The sequence below is a fragment of the Catharus ustulatus genome, chromosome Z (genome assembly GCF_009819885.2).
Source record: "Catharus ustulatus isolate bCatUst1 chromosome Z, bCatUst1.pri.v2, whole genome shotgun sequence".
In the NCBI taxonomy this organism is placed as follows: domain Eukaryota; kingdom Metazoa; phylum Chordata; class Aves; order Passeriformes; family Turdidae; genus Catharus; species Catharus ustulatus.
This window is the reverse complement of record NC_046262.2, coordinates 66,481,049-66,496,921: the sequence shown is the minus strand read 5'-3', so window position 1 is coordinate 66,496,921 and position 15,873 is coordinate 66,481,049. Positions and strand designations below refer to the sequence as shown.

General features: G+C 41.2%; 1 protein-coding gene across 2 annotated transcripts in view; it reads left to right on the top strand.

Annotated features, from left to right (window-relative positions):
- The first annotated feature begins 519 nt into the window (after nucleotides 1–519).
- KCMF1 (potassium channel modulatory factor 1) overlaps nucleotides 520–15,873 on the top strand; it is a 41,676-nt gene continuing 26,322 nt past the window's right edge. The window contains exon 1 of one of the 2 annotated variants that reach the window (XM_033084947.1): nucleotides 520–768. In XM_033084947.1, the coding sequence (XP_032940838.1) occupies nucleotides 753–768 (16 nt within the window). In that variant the 5' untranslated portion in view covers nucleotides 520–752. Of the gene's footprint in view, nucleotides 769–8,480; nucleotides 8,572–15,873 lie in introns of those variants that run through there. The other variant, XM_033084948.2, reaches the window with a different exon arrangement.

Here is a 15,873-nt window from a genome sequence, read left to right as displayed (position 1 = left end):
GTTTAACTGAAGGACACTTCTGCCAGTCCTCTGCAGGCCTGACAAAGGCGGAAAGCGGAAAAAAAAAACACGAAGGAAAGACTTCAGCCTTATCCCTGGAGTCGCAGCTCCCCAAATGGGTCTCAGAATGGGTCACAACACCAGTGACGGAAAGCCGGCTCAGGCCATGCGCCCAGCTGTTCTCTGCCCCTCTTTCTCTACTCCTTTTACATTAAAAAAAGCTGTCCTTCGGGTCAGGCCGGTGCTGGGTTCCGTTACCTCGACCGCTTCCTTGCCCCGGGCGGAGCCCGCCCTGGCCCGGCAGCCCGCGCGGGAGGGCCGCCGCCCAGCCGGGGAGTTTCCTCTTCCTCCAGCAGCGCGGCCGGGGCGGGAGGAGGAAGGGGAAGGGGCAGGGGCCGGGGCCGGGAAGGCTCCAGTGCGGCCGCCGCCGTCGCTGGTGCGGCAGGGGCGGAGCGGCGCGGGAGGCGGCGCCAGCGGCCGGCGGGGCCCGGAGTCACCGTGTCACGGCGCCCGGGAAGCCGTTGCCGCCGGATCCGCCCCCCGCAGGGCGAGCGAGGAGGCAGGAGGAGGAGGAGAAGGAGGAGGAGGGAGGCCGGCTCCTCGCCGCCTCTTGTGTTTTCTCCCCTCTTCCCGGCCCAGCCCCGGCCCCTCTCCTCTCGCACCGGGGCGGCGGCGGGGGCCGAGGCCACAGCGGCGCCCGAGCTGCCCGCGGGAGCCCCGGGACGGGCCTGGGCCGACGTCTCTGGACTAGGATGTCCCGACATGAAGGTGAGCGGCGCGGGGCGCCCAGGCCGCTCCCGGCGGCGGCGGCGGGGCCCGGCCCGGCGGCCTTGGGGGCCGATCATCATCATGGCGCCGCCGGGAGCGGGCCCGGGGCTCGGCGGCGGAAGGAAGGAGAGGCCCCGTCGGGCGGGCCGCGCTCTGCAGTGTCATAGCGGGGGAGGCCGGTACGGCCCGTTCGCCGCGCGGCCTCCGCCGGGCGGGGCCGAGGCCGCAGGTACGGCCGGCGGGGGGACCGAGCCGCCCCGCTCCTCCGCCCGAAGGACGGGCGGAACGAGGTGCGGCGCCCCCGGCAGGCCCGGCCGCCGTGGGTGGGCGGTGGCGCGGGGCGGCCCTGCCGACGTGTCGGCCGCCGCCGCGGCGGGTCCGGCCGGGCTCCGCGCCCCAGGGCCCCCCTGGGTGCCGGGGAAGCGGGGCCCTCGGCAGAAGTGTGCGGGCAGCCTGCCTGCCCCTGGCGAGGAGTGGCTTGTGTTCTGGCCGCCCTGGGATCTGCCCGTTCTCCCTCGGTTTTGCTTTACGGCCGAGGAGGCCGGTTCTGGTGTAGTACTGGCATGTTTTGAGGCCGCCGGAGAAACGTGTTCTCTATGCTGCTTGCCTCTGGTCCCCTTGTGTTTACCGCCGTGGAGGAGTTCAGTGGGTAGTTAGTCAGAAGGAGCAGGGTGGAGGAAGAGATGGAAGCTAAGAAAGGAATTTCTGCATGAAGAAATGAAAGTATGAAACCAGGAGAAAAGTTGCTCGGTTTTTCCGTGCCTGTTTACAAACGGGTGAAGTGTTTGGACTAGTATTTTGTAAAACCAGGGGTTGTCATCTGGAAAGGTAACTTTCTGCCATTTTAGGAACTTAATTAAGTATTGTCTTCATTTTCTCTTATCTAATTTATCATTTCTCTGTTCCATCTAACCTAAAACACTTTGATGGAAATATTACAGGAAAATTCAATATTTGTGGCTCATACTGCTGGCTTCTAGTTAGTAGCTTGATTTTAGGCAGTGTTGTATATGTGATGGGGTTTTGGTATGTGTTGCAGTATTTTACAGACTTATTTGTGTGACTCTATGAAAGAATTGTAATCCCTGAATCCACTAACTTTTTTTCATGGTTTACTTGTTAAAGCTTAGTCTGACTGCTGATTTTTCTCCTCTTCCTCCTTCCCACCTTCATGTTTTTCCGGGAGGGTGCAGATGGATTTCTTTATGGTTAAAGATGCAGTTTTTAAATGAAATGAAATACTCATTGATCACAAAGTTGCTATTGGTGATGGTGGAATAGGATTATACAGTTTGTAAGTATCTGCTGTCATGCATGTGTCCATGATGCTCTCTTTAGTGTACAATAGTGGAATACAGGCTTTTCTAACTTGAACAGGTCAGAATTATTGAAGTGCTAAGTGATATCCTACGTTGTTGTTTAGTAGTTTTCAGTGACATGTGCATGGACTATTATAGGAAGTGGTGATGTGTATTAAAAAGACATTCCAACTCTTTTTGTTAAAATAGAATTAGAAGGTTTTCATGTATGTTTCTTATGGAGACGATAGCATGAATTTTCTTGTAGTTGTTAGATATTTGTATCAGGGAAAATTATATTTCCTGTCTTTGATATTTGTTGGTATTTTTAGAAGGAGTGACTGTTAATGAAACTGGGCTTAATAGTCTCTTTCCAAAGCAGATTCATTTAAACATACCTAGTTAGAAAAAAAGAGATAATTGCCTACTTAATTACCTAATTGGTAAGCGTCTGTGCGTTTTGGTAGTTTTGGATCCTGGATGTAGACTTTTCAGGTACGTGTGTAAACAAACAATGCATTCCTGAAACCATGAGAACACTGTGAGATTAAAAATGACATCTACTACTGTATCCTTGTGATATTTTGTAATTTTTTTTTTTTTTTAAAGCTAGTCTGTCTCTTAGTTTCTCAATTATTCTCCTCTTACTTCACACCTCAAATGTGTTCTTTTAGGCCACTTTAGTTACAAGGATAGAATAACACGTATTAGTATGGGAAGGGTGGTTTTCCAACTTCATGGAGAAGCGGTTTAGGGGCTTGATTTTAGTAGAACTCTGGAAATCCTTAGAAACTATATACACGGGGAAAAAAAGGTAATTCTTGCTTCAGAACTGTGCAAGGTTATTCACAGTTGACAATTTTTGATCCAGTATGACTAGTTTGGGGATGACTGTCTTGGAAGTTATTGTATAGAGAAAAAGCAAGCTTTAATCACGCTTAAGTGAATTTTTTTTCTGTGTATTTTCTTAAAAAAATTTATGGCTGTACACAGTTACAAACAAGATTTATTGATGTCTTTTGGCAGAAATGAGATGCTGTGCCAATTTTATGGTGGAAGAGTATGTATCTGGATGTGTAAATGCTGGAGAAGTTAGAATTCTAAAGGCTTGGGAGTTTAAGTGGGCTGTAAAGATGGAGATTTACACTTACTTTCCTTTGGGCTTTCTTGACTTCTTTGGTGTAATAATCTGTACAAAGCAATTGTTTGGAATCTTTTGGTTAGTTGGTTTTGTTTTTGTTTTTTTTAAAGTGAGATTTTGTTACCCTTCACAAAAAGTTTCACGATAGCCTGCCTGCCTGCCTTTTCACTGTGCTCTCATTTCACACGAGGTCTAGACTTCTGTTCCTCCCAAATCCAGGAAAACAGACACTAACTAGAATTTAGTTAGTGAATTAGTGTTGCTTTTTTTTTTGATAGGTTTATTCAGTGTTCAAGAGACTTCCTTGGTAGTGCTGTCAAGAGTTAAGTATTTATCTCTCAGTATTGCTAAGCTCTTCTAATTTTTCAAAACCATTTTTGTTCTGTGATTTGGTGTTAAGAGGCTAGCTGTTCTTTGCCTTTGGTTTTATAGACTGTAATATGAGGTCCTTCCCTAGTTTTGGATCTCATGTTGTTCCCTTTATAGGAGTAATATTCTGTGTTTCTCTGGGTTAGCCCCTTTGTGGAGGAGTATGTGGTGGTGTAATATTTGGCACCCTACAAGGAACAGGTAGGTAGTTTTTTTTTTACGCTCTATTAAGTTTACCAGAAGATATTTTGCTTATTACAGGTTATGTCTTTTTATGAACATGTGTCTGGCAATGATTCTCTTATTTTGCAGTAGACACCACCCAGGACAGCAGAAAAATCCAGAATTGCAACTTCCAGGAACATCATTACAAGACCATTTTTGCAACTTGTTTTGTGGAACTAGGTCGCAACAGCATTAACTGGCTTGGGTTCAGATTCCCTACAGTGGCATCTCCAGAGGGCTCCCAGTTCCATATCACCTGCATCACTTAGTTTTCCATCTCTCATGCTCGGTGCCTCACTCCCAGACCCAGTTCCATCCTTTTCTGCTTGTTCTTACTAAAGGAGGTAGTCTTAAAACTTCGAAGAGCTGTCAGCAATGCAAGTGCTGGGTTTTTTTGCTGGTCCCCATTTGTCAGCATTTTTCATGGATCAACAAAGGTCTGCAGTTAGTCTTAGTCCCACGTGAAGTAAATTGTGAATGGACAGTGGTAACACAGCTAGGAAGGGAGAGCAGTGGCTGTAAGGACAGCATGACCTTTCCAAATAGTCTCTGGCTTTGAGATCCTTTTAGCAGAGGAAGCCAGTGTTTCAGTGCTCCTTTTCTTTGTGTGTATACACAAATGTGTTGCATAGAGATACTGAAATCATTTGTTTATTTGTAGTAGAAGGGTAAATAACCAAATCTTAAAAAAGAAATGCATCTTCATCTTTGAAATTCAAGAAATCATAGTTACAGTTGAATATATACCAACCACTTCAAAGCCGTTAGGATAAAGGTAATGTTAGCTCCAGTCCTCTAGCTGTACAGTGAAAAGATTGGGAGCCTGGGTTGATGATGTTTTCTATAAGGTCACAATACAAAACATAAAACTTAATCTGAAACAAACTTTTCGAAAACATTAATAGCAAGGGTAATTTTCTGTCCATTGTAATGATGCAATAACTATGTCATACTTGAGCTGCAGAAGGATCCTACAAACTCCCATCACAATAACGTTCAGCCAGTTGATGCATAACTTAATACTTCGTGTGGTGTCAGTTATAAAGGTGTGACACAAAATGCAGAATTAATATATTTTTGCATGTAAAACTTCTCTAATTCACTTAACAAGACTACATCTTTTTCGTATAAAGTACTCAAGATACAGTGCTGGTGAAGTGTGGCATGTAGTAATGAAACATTTGTCTGTGAGACCAGTTACAACTTGCTGCCTTCCATTGCCTTACTTTGCTTGCATCTTCTCCAAACAAGAAGTTTGCTATTTCACAATAGAGAATAATAGCAAATTCTTTTGTGTGTAACTGCCACTGAGATCTACTTTGTGGGAAGTAAGTCCAGATTAAGTGGTACATGTAATATAAAACAGAGTTTTTTTTGAAATTTGCACTAGTATTTGAGTCTGCCAAAGCATTTTCTAACTGTAAATGCAAAATGTTTCATACTCTTGTTAGTTTTACTTTTATGGTAGCATATTAATGCATCTAATTACAAATGTAGTGCAGTATCTGAAAATGAGTTGTTAGTGTGACAACTTGACTGGTGAGAGCAGTGTTTAGGCACAAAAAATGTTAACATTAAATGTGAACAGTGCAAATGTGATTGGAAATATTTGAACACAGTCATTTTCTTTCTTATTAAACTTGTTTGAATTCAGTAGGAAACTGAATCATCATTTAATGATAAAAAGAGCTGGAAACAGAATTCATATTTTAACTGGCAAGAGACTTACTAGCTTTATGGAAGCTAGGTTTTAAAAGAAGGGTTCTAACTTTGCTTTAGGAAACTGTGAACCAAGCTGCTGCTGTTCCTACAGAGTCTAACAAGATCTTCCAAAAATGTTTGTAATGGGAGACTGTTTTTTCTCTCGGGTCTTTATAAAAAGTAATGGCACCATCATGGGAAAAGGGAGAAGAATAGACTTAAATCGATGTTGATAGCCTGTATCTTAAGCAGGAAATCTGAAACAGAACTATGATACTTCCAACATTATTGAGTGGGGGTGAAGAGAGAAGACAAACAGGGAAAAAGCTCTCTTCCAAATGTTGATTTAAACAGGCAGGGATTTAAGGAAAATTTATAGAGCCATGAAAATTGTTTAAGTGGTACTGGACAAATAAAGTACATGCATGTTAAATAACAGGAGGAAAGTTTTTCAGATACTTTTGCATGTTTACATTACTGATAGCATTTCAGGGAGAGTTGTTGGTGTCACTGTTCATAGTTGTGTTTTCATTGTTATGTTACTTCTGTTGTTAAATACAAGACCAAAGCAGCGACTAGTACAAAAAGTGTTAATACATTCAAGAAACTGCTGGACACAGCAGCATATTTGAAGAATGTTGCTCAGGAATTGGGATGTACCAGAGACAGGTTGCAGAGACAGCAATAATTCAACTTCATTTGAGTTTCTTTATTTTTTAAACAGCTGCATATTATCTACTCCACACCTCCCTGCATTCTTTAAGGTGTGCAGGAGGGTTCTGTCTGTTAGACCACTGCTCAGTGTTTGGGAGTGTACAGCAAATGAGCAGGTAGAGACATTACAGAAAGAAAGGATGGCCAAGGTGTTGACAGTCAAGTTTTGTTGTGGAAAGCTGGATCAACTATCCTGTCCTCTGGTGCAGTTCATGTGAACTGCTAGGTAAGTTTCTTTGTCAAGAATTCACAGGTAGTAGTTCCTTATGAAGACCTGGTTTGGGATTTTGGGATCTGAGCATTCACATCTTCAACTGCATTAACTGAGCAATGAGCTTTGAAAAAACACTTAGTTGTAGAAAGTCAAGAATTCTTAAAAATCTCTTCTTTGGCTTCTCAGATTGGCTGACTGAATTCAGTGGACTTAGAGTTTTATTCTTTACAAGCTGTGATTTCCCTCTATTTCAAGAGATTCGAGATCTTGCTTAGAAGTGTTGTTAAGGTAATTCATTGATATTTGGGTGCACTGAAATGCTGTAGATAAATGATTGCAGAGAGAAGGCAGTGAGCAAATTCATAGCCAGTGCAAATTTCTTTGAACTAAGATAACTAAGAGCTCAGGCTGACCAAGGAGGACAAAACAAATAGGGACTTTACTATTTGTTTACTGAAGATCACACATGCTGGTGCACTGAGTAAGGTAGTATTTTTTAAGAAAGGAATATAATTGTGTTAGATGACATCGGATAGATTCTGACCATGAATTGATACTAGGGATATGCACATTTTAATGTGAATAAGGTAGTGGGCTTTCATGGGTTTTGTTCCTGGAATCATTTGGGCTAAATCCTCCACATGTAATGCGTTCTTCCCCTCTACAGGATTAGATGAGCAGATTTGGTAGCTGTAGTTTCTGAAAATGGAGACATAATGGAGAAAGGGTATACAAAACTTTAGCTATAGGCAGAAGTGTTGCTCACTCGTACAGAAACAACATTATTAAGATATTGTGAGCAGTTCAGAAAACTCAAGCAGAGTGCTGTTAGTGACTCAGGATGTAAGGATGTGTGAGGGGGCATGGACTTGAGTGTCTGGTTTGAACTTACTCCAATAGTTTTCTGTATACCTAGTCGTAATGGTTATCCACATTTTTTTTCAGTGTAGCATTCTGACACAGTAAAGTGTAAGAGCATTTGGAATTCAGTGCGAGGCATAGAGACAAGCTCATTAGTTTCACTGTTTCAGAAAATATGTATAAGCCAAACATTTCAGTTCATAGCTACTTGTTTTGTGTGATTTGTTGTAACTTACTAAGTTTAGAAGTGAGATCTGTGCCAAGTAAAAATGGTGAGGCATCATTGGAATTGGATATCAGGGATGTGTGCAGGTAATGCCTTTATATCTACCACTTCAAGTTATTTGTTATAGTTTGGAATTCATTTTTAAGTACAACTAGAAGTCATCACTGGAGCCTCTGACACGTTAGGAAGAAAGGATTTCACCCCTGCCAGGTTTGTTCTGAGAATGTAGTTAGAATAAGTTGATAGGGGGAGGGTGGATGGATTTACTTGATGGAATTTTAATTTTCTTTTCTTTTAATGTTTAAATATTTGTGAAAGATTTTAGGCATAGTCTATGATTTGCTTTTTATGAGCATTCTCTTTATTGCTCATTTGTCATCCTGCAGTAAATTTCATGTTTGTACTAGTTCTTTCTGTTGTGATTGCTTTCTTTGGAGCTTCTGGGAGACTGCCTCTAAAAGTTACCCCATTTTCAGTTGGAGACCTGAGTACAACTTTCTTGTTGCAATAAACTTGGAACCTAGATACCTGGACACAAGAGACTGATGTTTCTCCCATGTGCACATGGGATATCAGGTGTAGATTTTGTCTTGCCAATAGGCACTCAGCAAAGTCTCCTACTGGTAGAAATTAGTGGTCTTGTAGTCGTTGCAGTGAGTTTTATAGATGTAAGTCCATTCTTCCAAATTTTTTACTCGTCAGGACATTTCACTAGCATATATTGTTTGCAGTTATCATTTTGCATTACGTCCCCATATGACTTAAAGTTTGTCTTTAATTTCCCATTTTTATCAAAATACTGTTTATCTGTTCTACATTTAATCCCACTGTCACCACTGACAAAATGAAGAAAAATATTAATTAAAGATTTTTAAAAATATACTGCAAAAGTAAGATGAAACAGCAGACACAGTTCTAAAAAAAAATTATAACTGCATTTTTTTTTTCTTACCTCAGGTCAGATTTGGTCTTTCCCCTTCTGCCACTTCCTGGTGCCAGATTCTTTTTGGGAGGCAATGTTTCTTGTCTTGACTGACAAGAGGTGCTGTCTCTGGTAGGATAAATTATCTTTGCTCTTTCTTTTTGTCTTTGATTTCTTATCCTTTACTCTCTTACCTTCTTGTCACTATTCTCTCTTCCCCTTGCTGTGCTCTTCCTCTCCTGCTTTTCTCCTTTGAGTGCTCTGGGGTGGGATTTTCAACAACCCCTTGGGAAGCTGTAGACACCTGTTGAGTGTAAGTGTAATAGAAATTTAATACCTGTCTCTGTAAGCCTCCTTGAAAAAGCATAGCTCTGGTGTTTCTTGGTGCACAACTTGCCCTCACTTATTTCAGAAAAAAGCTGTTGCTGGAATGGTTTTAGGCGGCCAGATACAGATACGGATTTGTGGTTTGGTTTTGTTTTTTGGCAGGTGAGATGAGGTGCCTTTAGTAGTGAAAGTTTTACTAGGTTATGGCTGATGTATTCTTTAATTATTTCTTGAGCAGAGTCATTGTTTATAAAACTCAGTAGCAGCTGATACCTTGTGTAAATGCTATTTACTATTGGCTTATTGATACTAAAGCAGCCAGGATTCTTGACTGAAGGTGATTTCCAATGGCTCCTTCTAGGAGACTGTATTTACTCTAAAAACTTGAAAGGATGAGGTGAAATCTGTGTATAAACAGTGTAGAAATCAGCAGAAATCAATGTGCCAGATAAAAATAATAATATTGATATTAGGGTTTTAATTTTAAACTAATTTCCAGACAGTTTTTAGACCAGCAGTGTTGCTTTCCAGATACTTGATGGTATGGGAGGAACTTCATGGCAGCTTCTGGAAATAAACACCTGGGTGTATGCCTAGAACAACATTAGAATTACTTAGCAGATGAATAACAGTGTCCTGGAGGTGCCTGGTTGGAGGGCAGTGCTGTGAGCTGTTAAACAGGTGATACTGTGGGTACTTGATAGGTATCTCAAGTATCCTAGCTCCAGCAGCAATAGATCATACATGATTTTCAAGGTCACAAATGCTTAGTGTATAGTCATGTAAGGACATCTTGTGTGATTGTCAGTAATTTCTTTAACTCCAAATAAATGATTCTTGTAAGAATCGACATTCAATTTTACTGGAAATATATTTTTGCATATTTACCTCTGTGTGTGTGTATTAGCTGTACATGCTCAGAAATTGTTGTTCACTTGGAATGAATTTCAGACTGCTGTGAGTCTTGATTATAAATCCTTGTCAGTTGGACTTTCTTTCATAATGGAATTAAATTAACTCTGAAGAAATCTGTGGTTTGGGCACAAAGGTTTCTCTGCTCAGGATACTATCACGTCACTTCTACTCAACAAAGCGTTTGAATTATTATATATTTACATATGCTTTTAATGTAGGCAAGAATGCTGAGATATGCCTAACACGAATAGTGCTTAGTGTACAGCTGTTACATGTATTTCAGCATGCAAGCTGATGTGTGGGTTATCTTTGCAAGTGAAAAATCTCTGTAGTGAGAAGTAGCTTATGAACCACCAATAAAGTGGATCTATAAGAGCAACTTTACCAAGACTACTAGTGCTGGAACAAAGATCACTTCTGGGCTGACATAATTATGCCGTTGCAGCTTCTAAAGTTTCCTCTGTCTTTACTGCGTAAGAGTAAATAAGGCCACTAACTTCAGCCCGTGAACTCTTGCTAGTATTACTTTTTATACGACCAAAGTAGACTCTGAACTAGTTGTCGGAAAGGGGGTAAGTTTGGGAAAGAGATTTCAAGGATTCCCTTGAAGAAAGACATCTAAGCTTCACAAAAGTAAACTGTAGAGAATTCGGAGCTTTCTATGTAATGACTAAGCTTTTTTCAGTCTAGATGTGCATAAGATAGCTCAGGTGATTTTAATTCCGTACCTGTTTCCTGCTATTGTTTGTGCTGTTCTGATAAGATGAAAATGTCAGTAAGTGTTGTTTGATCTCTGACTGTGGAGATGGAAGTCAGTTACTTCTGGTTAACCATGACCTGTTAATTGCATTAATTAGGTATTTTGCAGGTTTAAGAAGATGGAATAGAAACTGCAGAGTGTCTTGACTCAGGAGGTCAGGTGCGTTTTCCAGTTCTCCCTTGGTTATCTTCAAGTTTAGAAAATTCCATGGACAAATAAAAGCCTGTTTGCCTTTCTGAATTCAGAAAGAATGGATACTGTAATCTGCAGTTGTCTTTTCCAAGGTTGTTTGCCATAAGGCCTGTGAAATGCCGGACGGAATCTGACAACATACAGTGTTCCTTATTCTGGAAGACATTTGTGATGAGCAGAGAAAACAGCTTGAGATTTTGCTGTAGAAGAGTGGCTTTGTAAATGAAGATATACAAGTAAAGGTTCATTAGAATATAAACTTGTCATTATAGTGTAGATAATTGAATAATTTACTATTATTAGTCAAATATGTACTAGTAGGGGTTGTTATTGCTGGTGTTTTTATGTTGTTGTAGATTGCTGTCTAAAGTTTATTTGGAAGCAGAGTATCTGCAAGATACAAACTCTCAAGTTTAACTCATGTCACATTAAAAAATAAGTATAAGGGGAGGATATTAATATATTTTGGGTTATCTCATAGTTTGTTAGAATATTATCCAGCTCTTAGTATTGGAGCCAGATACAGAGAGATATCATTCTTACTGTGCCTCAAAGCTCAGTTAATATTTTGTTCCTGGAGGCATTAGAAATTAAAGGAAAATGACCAGAAAATGAAGGAATGGACTGTTGGGAATTGCATGCCAGAATACATTTATTTAGCCCAGACTGAAGTACTTCAAGGTGATAATTGAAGGAAGAAATGGAAGGGATATCAGGCTCATACCCAATCTGTGATGTGTAGACTAGGAGACTTGCTATATTTGTGGCTGCGTATTTGACATGGACATCACAGCAAACTTTAGAATCCAACTCAGGGTACAGTGTGGTAGTCGTAAAAAACAGTGTACATTTTTAAAGAAGGTATTAATTGCAGAAGATACAAGTTTGAGGATGAGTGATTTTGCTTGTAAACATTTGAAAACTTGAAAAGTTCAGCTGTTTAGTGCATTAAACCACCTTTCTGTGTGGAATTCAAGCAGCATCTAGTGGGCAGTGGAGAACAGAGCTTAGTCTGCAAATGTAAAGGAAAACCTTGTTGCTTCCAAGAGACAGAAATTGAGGTTAAACAGCTAAAATACCTCCCATATGTCCATCTTCCCCTGTTTCATTATCTAGGTTTTCCTCACTAGTATCTTTGTATTACAGATTTTTTTTCTAATACATTGTTTAAAAACTTTTCAATGAAGATCTCAGATTTGATTGTTACATTATTTGATTGTTTGATTTTTTTTTTTAAATCCTTAAATACTGTTACATGCATTTTGTAACTGTAGCATGGCAACTGAGCCTATAGTGAGACCTGAAGGGTGTTTGACCATCCCTCTCCTTTTTTCTTAAATCATGAAGTGAGGTATGTTTTGTCTGTTTTGATAAAATGCTGTTTTATTTATACCTGGTTTATTTTGTGGTTCGGCAAATAAAGTAAAACATCTGAGTCTTGTTTACGAAAATGAGCTAATTGCATTAAAATACTTAAGTACTGAAGACTTTTGAGCTGTGATCTACGAATCAGTGATGGGTTTTAGTGTTTAGTGATAGACTGGAAACTCTTTAGAAAAATTATGTGACATAATGGTTATTTTCAAATAGAATGGTTAGTAAATTATTCTTAAAAGTTAGTTGGATACATGTGTGAGATGATCAGGACTATCAGGGAAACTTACTAGGCCAGTTGTATTGTTGGATTCTGAGAATGGTTGTCCCCATCCTCAGCACTGCTGAGGCCATGCCTCAAGTACTGTGTTCGGTTGTCCCTTCACTTTAAAAAGGACATTGAGGTGCTGGCATGTATGCAGAGGAGTGCAACAAGGCTCTAAAAGGTCCAGAAAATATGGAATGGTTGAGGGAGCTTGATTTGTTTAGTTTTGAGGAGGCTCACGGGGAATCTCATCACTCTCTGCAACTACCTGAAGGGTATCTCTCTCTTCCAACATGCATGCAGTGAGAGGACAAGAGGAAATGGCCTGCTGCTAAGACAGGGAAGATTCAGGTTAGATACTAGGGAAAAAAAAAAAACGGGGTATTTAGGAATTGGAATAGTTTGCCCAGGGGGATAGGGGAACCAGGTATTCAAGATGCATCTGTATCTGGCACTGGGTGATATGGTTTAGTTGTTAAGGGATTACAGTAGTATTGCTGGGTGAACAGTTGGATCTGATGACTGTAAAGGTCTTTTCCAGCCTTGATGATTCTGTGACTCTTAAGTATCAGGCACTGTGCAAGTGGGCTTCATGAAGATTGTTGACAGAGAGGTGAGCAGATTCAGGTATCTCTTTCTACTCCAGAGAGGAAGAAGGAGTGCAGTGAAGAAAACAAAAGCCTTTTGTAGACCCAATTCCTTCCATTTCTTCTTCCCTTTTTATTTTCATTTCTGAGTCCACAACATCTCTGCCTGCAACTTAGGTCCTACTAGTTCTTTTTAGTCTGGTTACTTCTTCCACTTCTGGTTACTTTGCTGTAAGAAGATCCTGCATGTCAGCCATATTGACTCAGGCTGTGTGAGGGAGCAGAGTGGTTTTGGTTATTTCAAGGGTATAGTGTGAATTTTCTGTTCAGTACTTGTGATGAAGTAGGTTCTATGTTGCAGGTGTCTTTAATGTTTATTTTCTTCATTGGTTTTAGTAAACATGAGGAAGAGTAAACAAAAATTACCATCCTATGATTTGGTTGATTTTTCTGGTGAAATGCTCACAGAAACAACAGAAGTTCTCAAACAACCTCTCAAACTAGGCAGTGGTCTGCATTAAGAAATGAATCTATAAAAGTAAGAAACAATTGGCATTTCTTCTTTATTAAGTATCAAATGGCATATATTTTCCTCTCTTCAGTCTTGGAAACAACTGAGCTGCTTAAATAGAACATCTTAAGGTTTGAACTCGTTGTGTGGCATGTAGACTACAGATGAGATAGTTAATGTCAAACAAATTGTTTAAAATGGAACAAACCTGAAACAATCCTTTAAAACATATCAGATGCATTTTAAAAGTAGTGTTATGTATGATCTTCAGAATATATAAATAAGGTAGCAACCTTTTGTACCACAAAATAGGCAGCACAACTTTAGAATTTTCACTTGCATGCTTAAGTTGGGGTTTTTAAAAGGTAAAAACCTTAGTTTGTCCAGTCCCTTGAAACTGAGTGGTACTCTTGCATGCAATACTTTCAGTCTTTAGGAGGGTGAATCCTTTCAGTATTTCGTGTAAGTTAGAAAGAAATTCTTAAGTAGCTGGCATTTTCTTTCTGGAGAAGAAATATTTTATAGGCTAATTTTTTATTTGTGTTGTGCATTAAAGAAATACAGTGATTCTCACTCTGAGCACTGATGAACAAAAAACAGTACCAGAATTGGCTGGAAGGTTGGGTTTTGGATATTCAACTCCTGTCAGGAATGCTAAATACTGATAAGTACCCATGAAGTAGAAGAACTTCCAATGTATTGCGAAGGGAAAGGAATTTAATTCTCAGGACCAACAGAATGACTAAATATTGGTATCGGGAAGTAACTGTTGTTTTCACTCTTTAAATACTTCAGGTGTTGGCTTCATATGTATTTAAAATGTTTTCTAATGACTGAGACTTTGTTTGAAATTTTAAAAAATTAAATAGTACATTCAAAGTATTGGTAAAGTTGAAGACCTCGTGTTGAGGCTGGAACCTATTTCAGTATCTCTGTATTACTCATCTTTGACCATATGCTCTTTACAAGAAAAAAAATGCTGAGTTTTCTACAGTTTCTCAGGTAAATTTTTGTCTGGGTCCAATTATTTGGCTTCCATTATTCTTTATTCTTTATTCTTTGTTGAGGACACCAACTAGGGGAGAAAACCTTTGCTTTTTTTACAAGTGTGGATCTATCCAAGGCAGTAATGGGTTGGGACATTACAGTCACTTTCATTGACAGCCTCATATGATTACCTCATAACTTTGCTTGTAATTGTAAATACAAATTGATCCCGATGTACAGTAATTTCACTACTATAAGGCGCACCCTTTTGACTAAAATTTTCTCCGGAACCCGGAAGTGCGCCTTATAGTCCTGTGCGCCTTATCTGATGGACAAAGTTCAGAAATTTGCCTACCCGGAAGTGAGAGCTGTGAGCTGCGACGGGAGCCGGCAGGGCCATGGCTGCCAGGTGGAGGCGGAGCAGAGCGGCGGCAGGCACCCCCCGGCCCCGTGCACGCAGGACAGCCCTTCCAGAGGCACACCCCGGCCCCGTGGAGGTGGGACGGCCCCTCCACAGGCATAGCCCAGCCCCGTGCAGGCAGGATGGCCCCTCCAGAGGCACGCCCTGGCCCCGCGGAGGCGGGACGGCTCCTCCAGAGGCGCCCCCCGGCCCCGTGCAGGCAGGGTGGCCCTTCTACAGGCATGCCCTGGCTCCGTGGAGGGGGCATGGAGGCGTGGCGGCCATAGCCCGGCCCTGGCGAGGCGGTACGGAGCAGCGGTGGGCATGCCCTGGCCCCGCCGGGTACAGGCGGGCCTGGAGGCCTGAGGCACCCCTCCTGCTGGGTACAGGCGGGCCCGGGGGCCAGTGGCTGCCGGCTTGAGGCGGGGCCTTGGCCAGAAACCGCGCGGGGGGAGCTGGGGGTGGAGCCTCGCTGCAAATAAAAAGGACTCCCTATAGTCCAGTGCACCTTATATGATCTACAAAGTTGCGAATTTTGCCGACTCCCCGGGGGTGCGCCTTATAGTCTGGTGCGCCTTATGGTCATGAAATTACTTATATAGTATTTGAACCATATGATTTTTTCAGTGTTACTCTCTCCATTATGAATTCAGACTGTGTGCTCTCTTTGGTGTATCTATTAAACCCAGGACCAGTTACATTCATTTTAGTTAATTTCTAGCTAAACCAGTTCAGTGTCATAAGATCAAATTATGTTGTTTTGTTTGTTGTATTATCTTGTTTTTGACTTTTTTTTTCCTAGAATCACTCAACAAACCATTCAACATGCTACATGTAAAATGCTGAAATAATTCACCTGGATGAAAATATGTGGGCTTGATATGAACGTAGTAAGACTTCTGTGGTGAAAGGGTAAAAGTTTTTTAAAGGGACTGTTAGATATGGCCTGACACACGTCACTCAGAGTTTGAAACTAGAGAGACTGAGAATTGATACTGCAAGAGAATACCTCTGAAGAAACTTTCAGAACATAATGTTTGATAACTTAAGGTGAACCAAAGTTCCTTAGGCTTTTAGCACAATGCTGTCCTCTGGTGGAACAGTGTTGCATTAAAA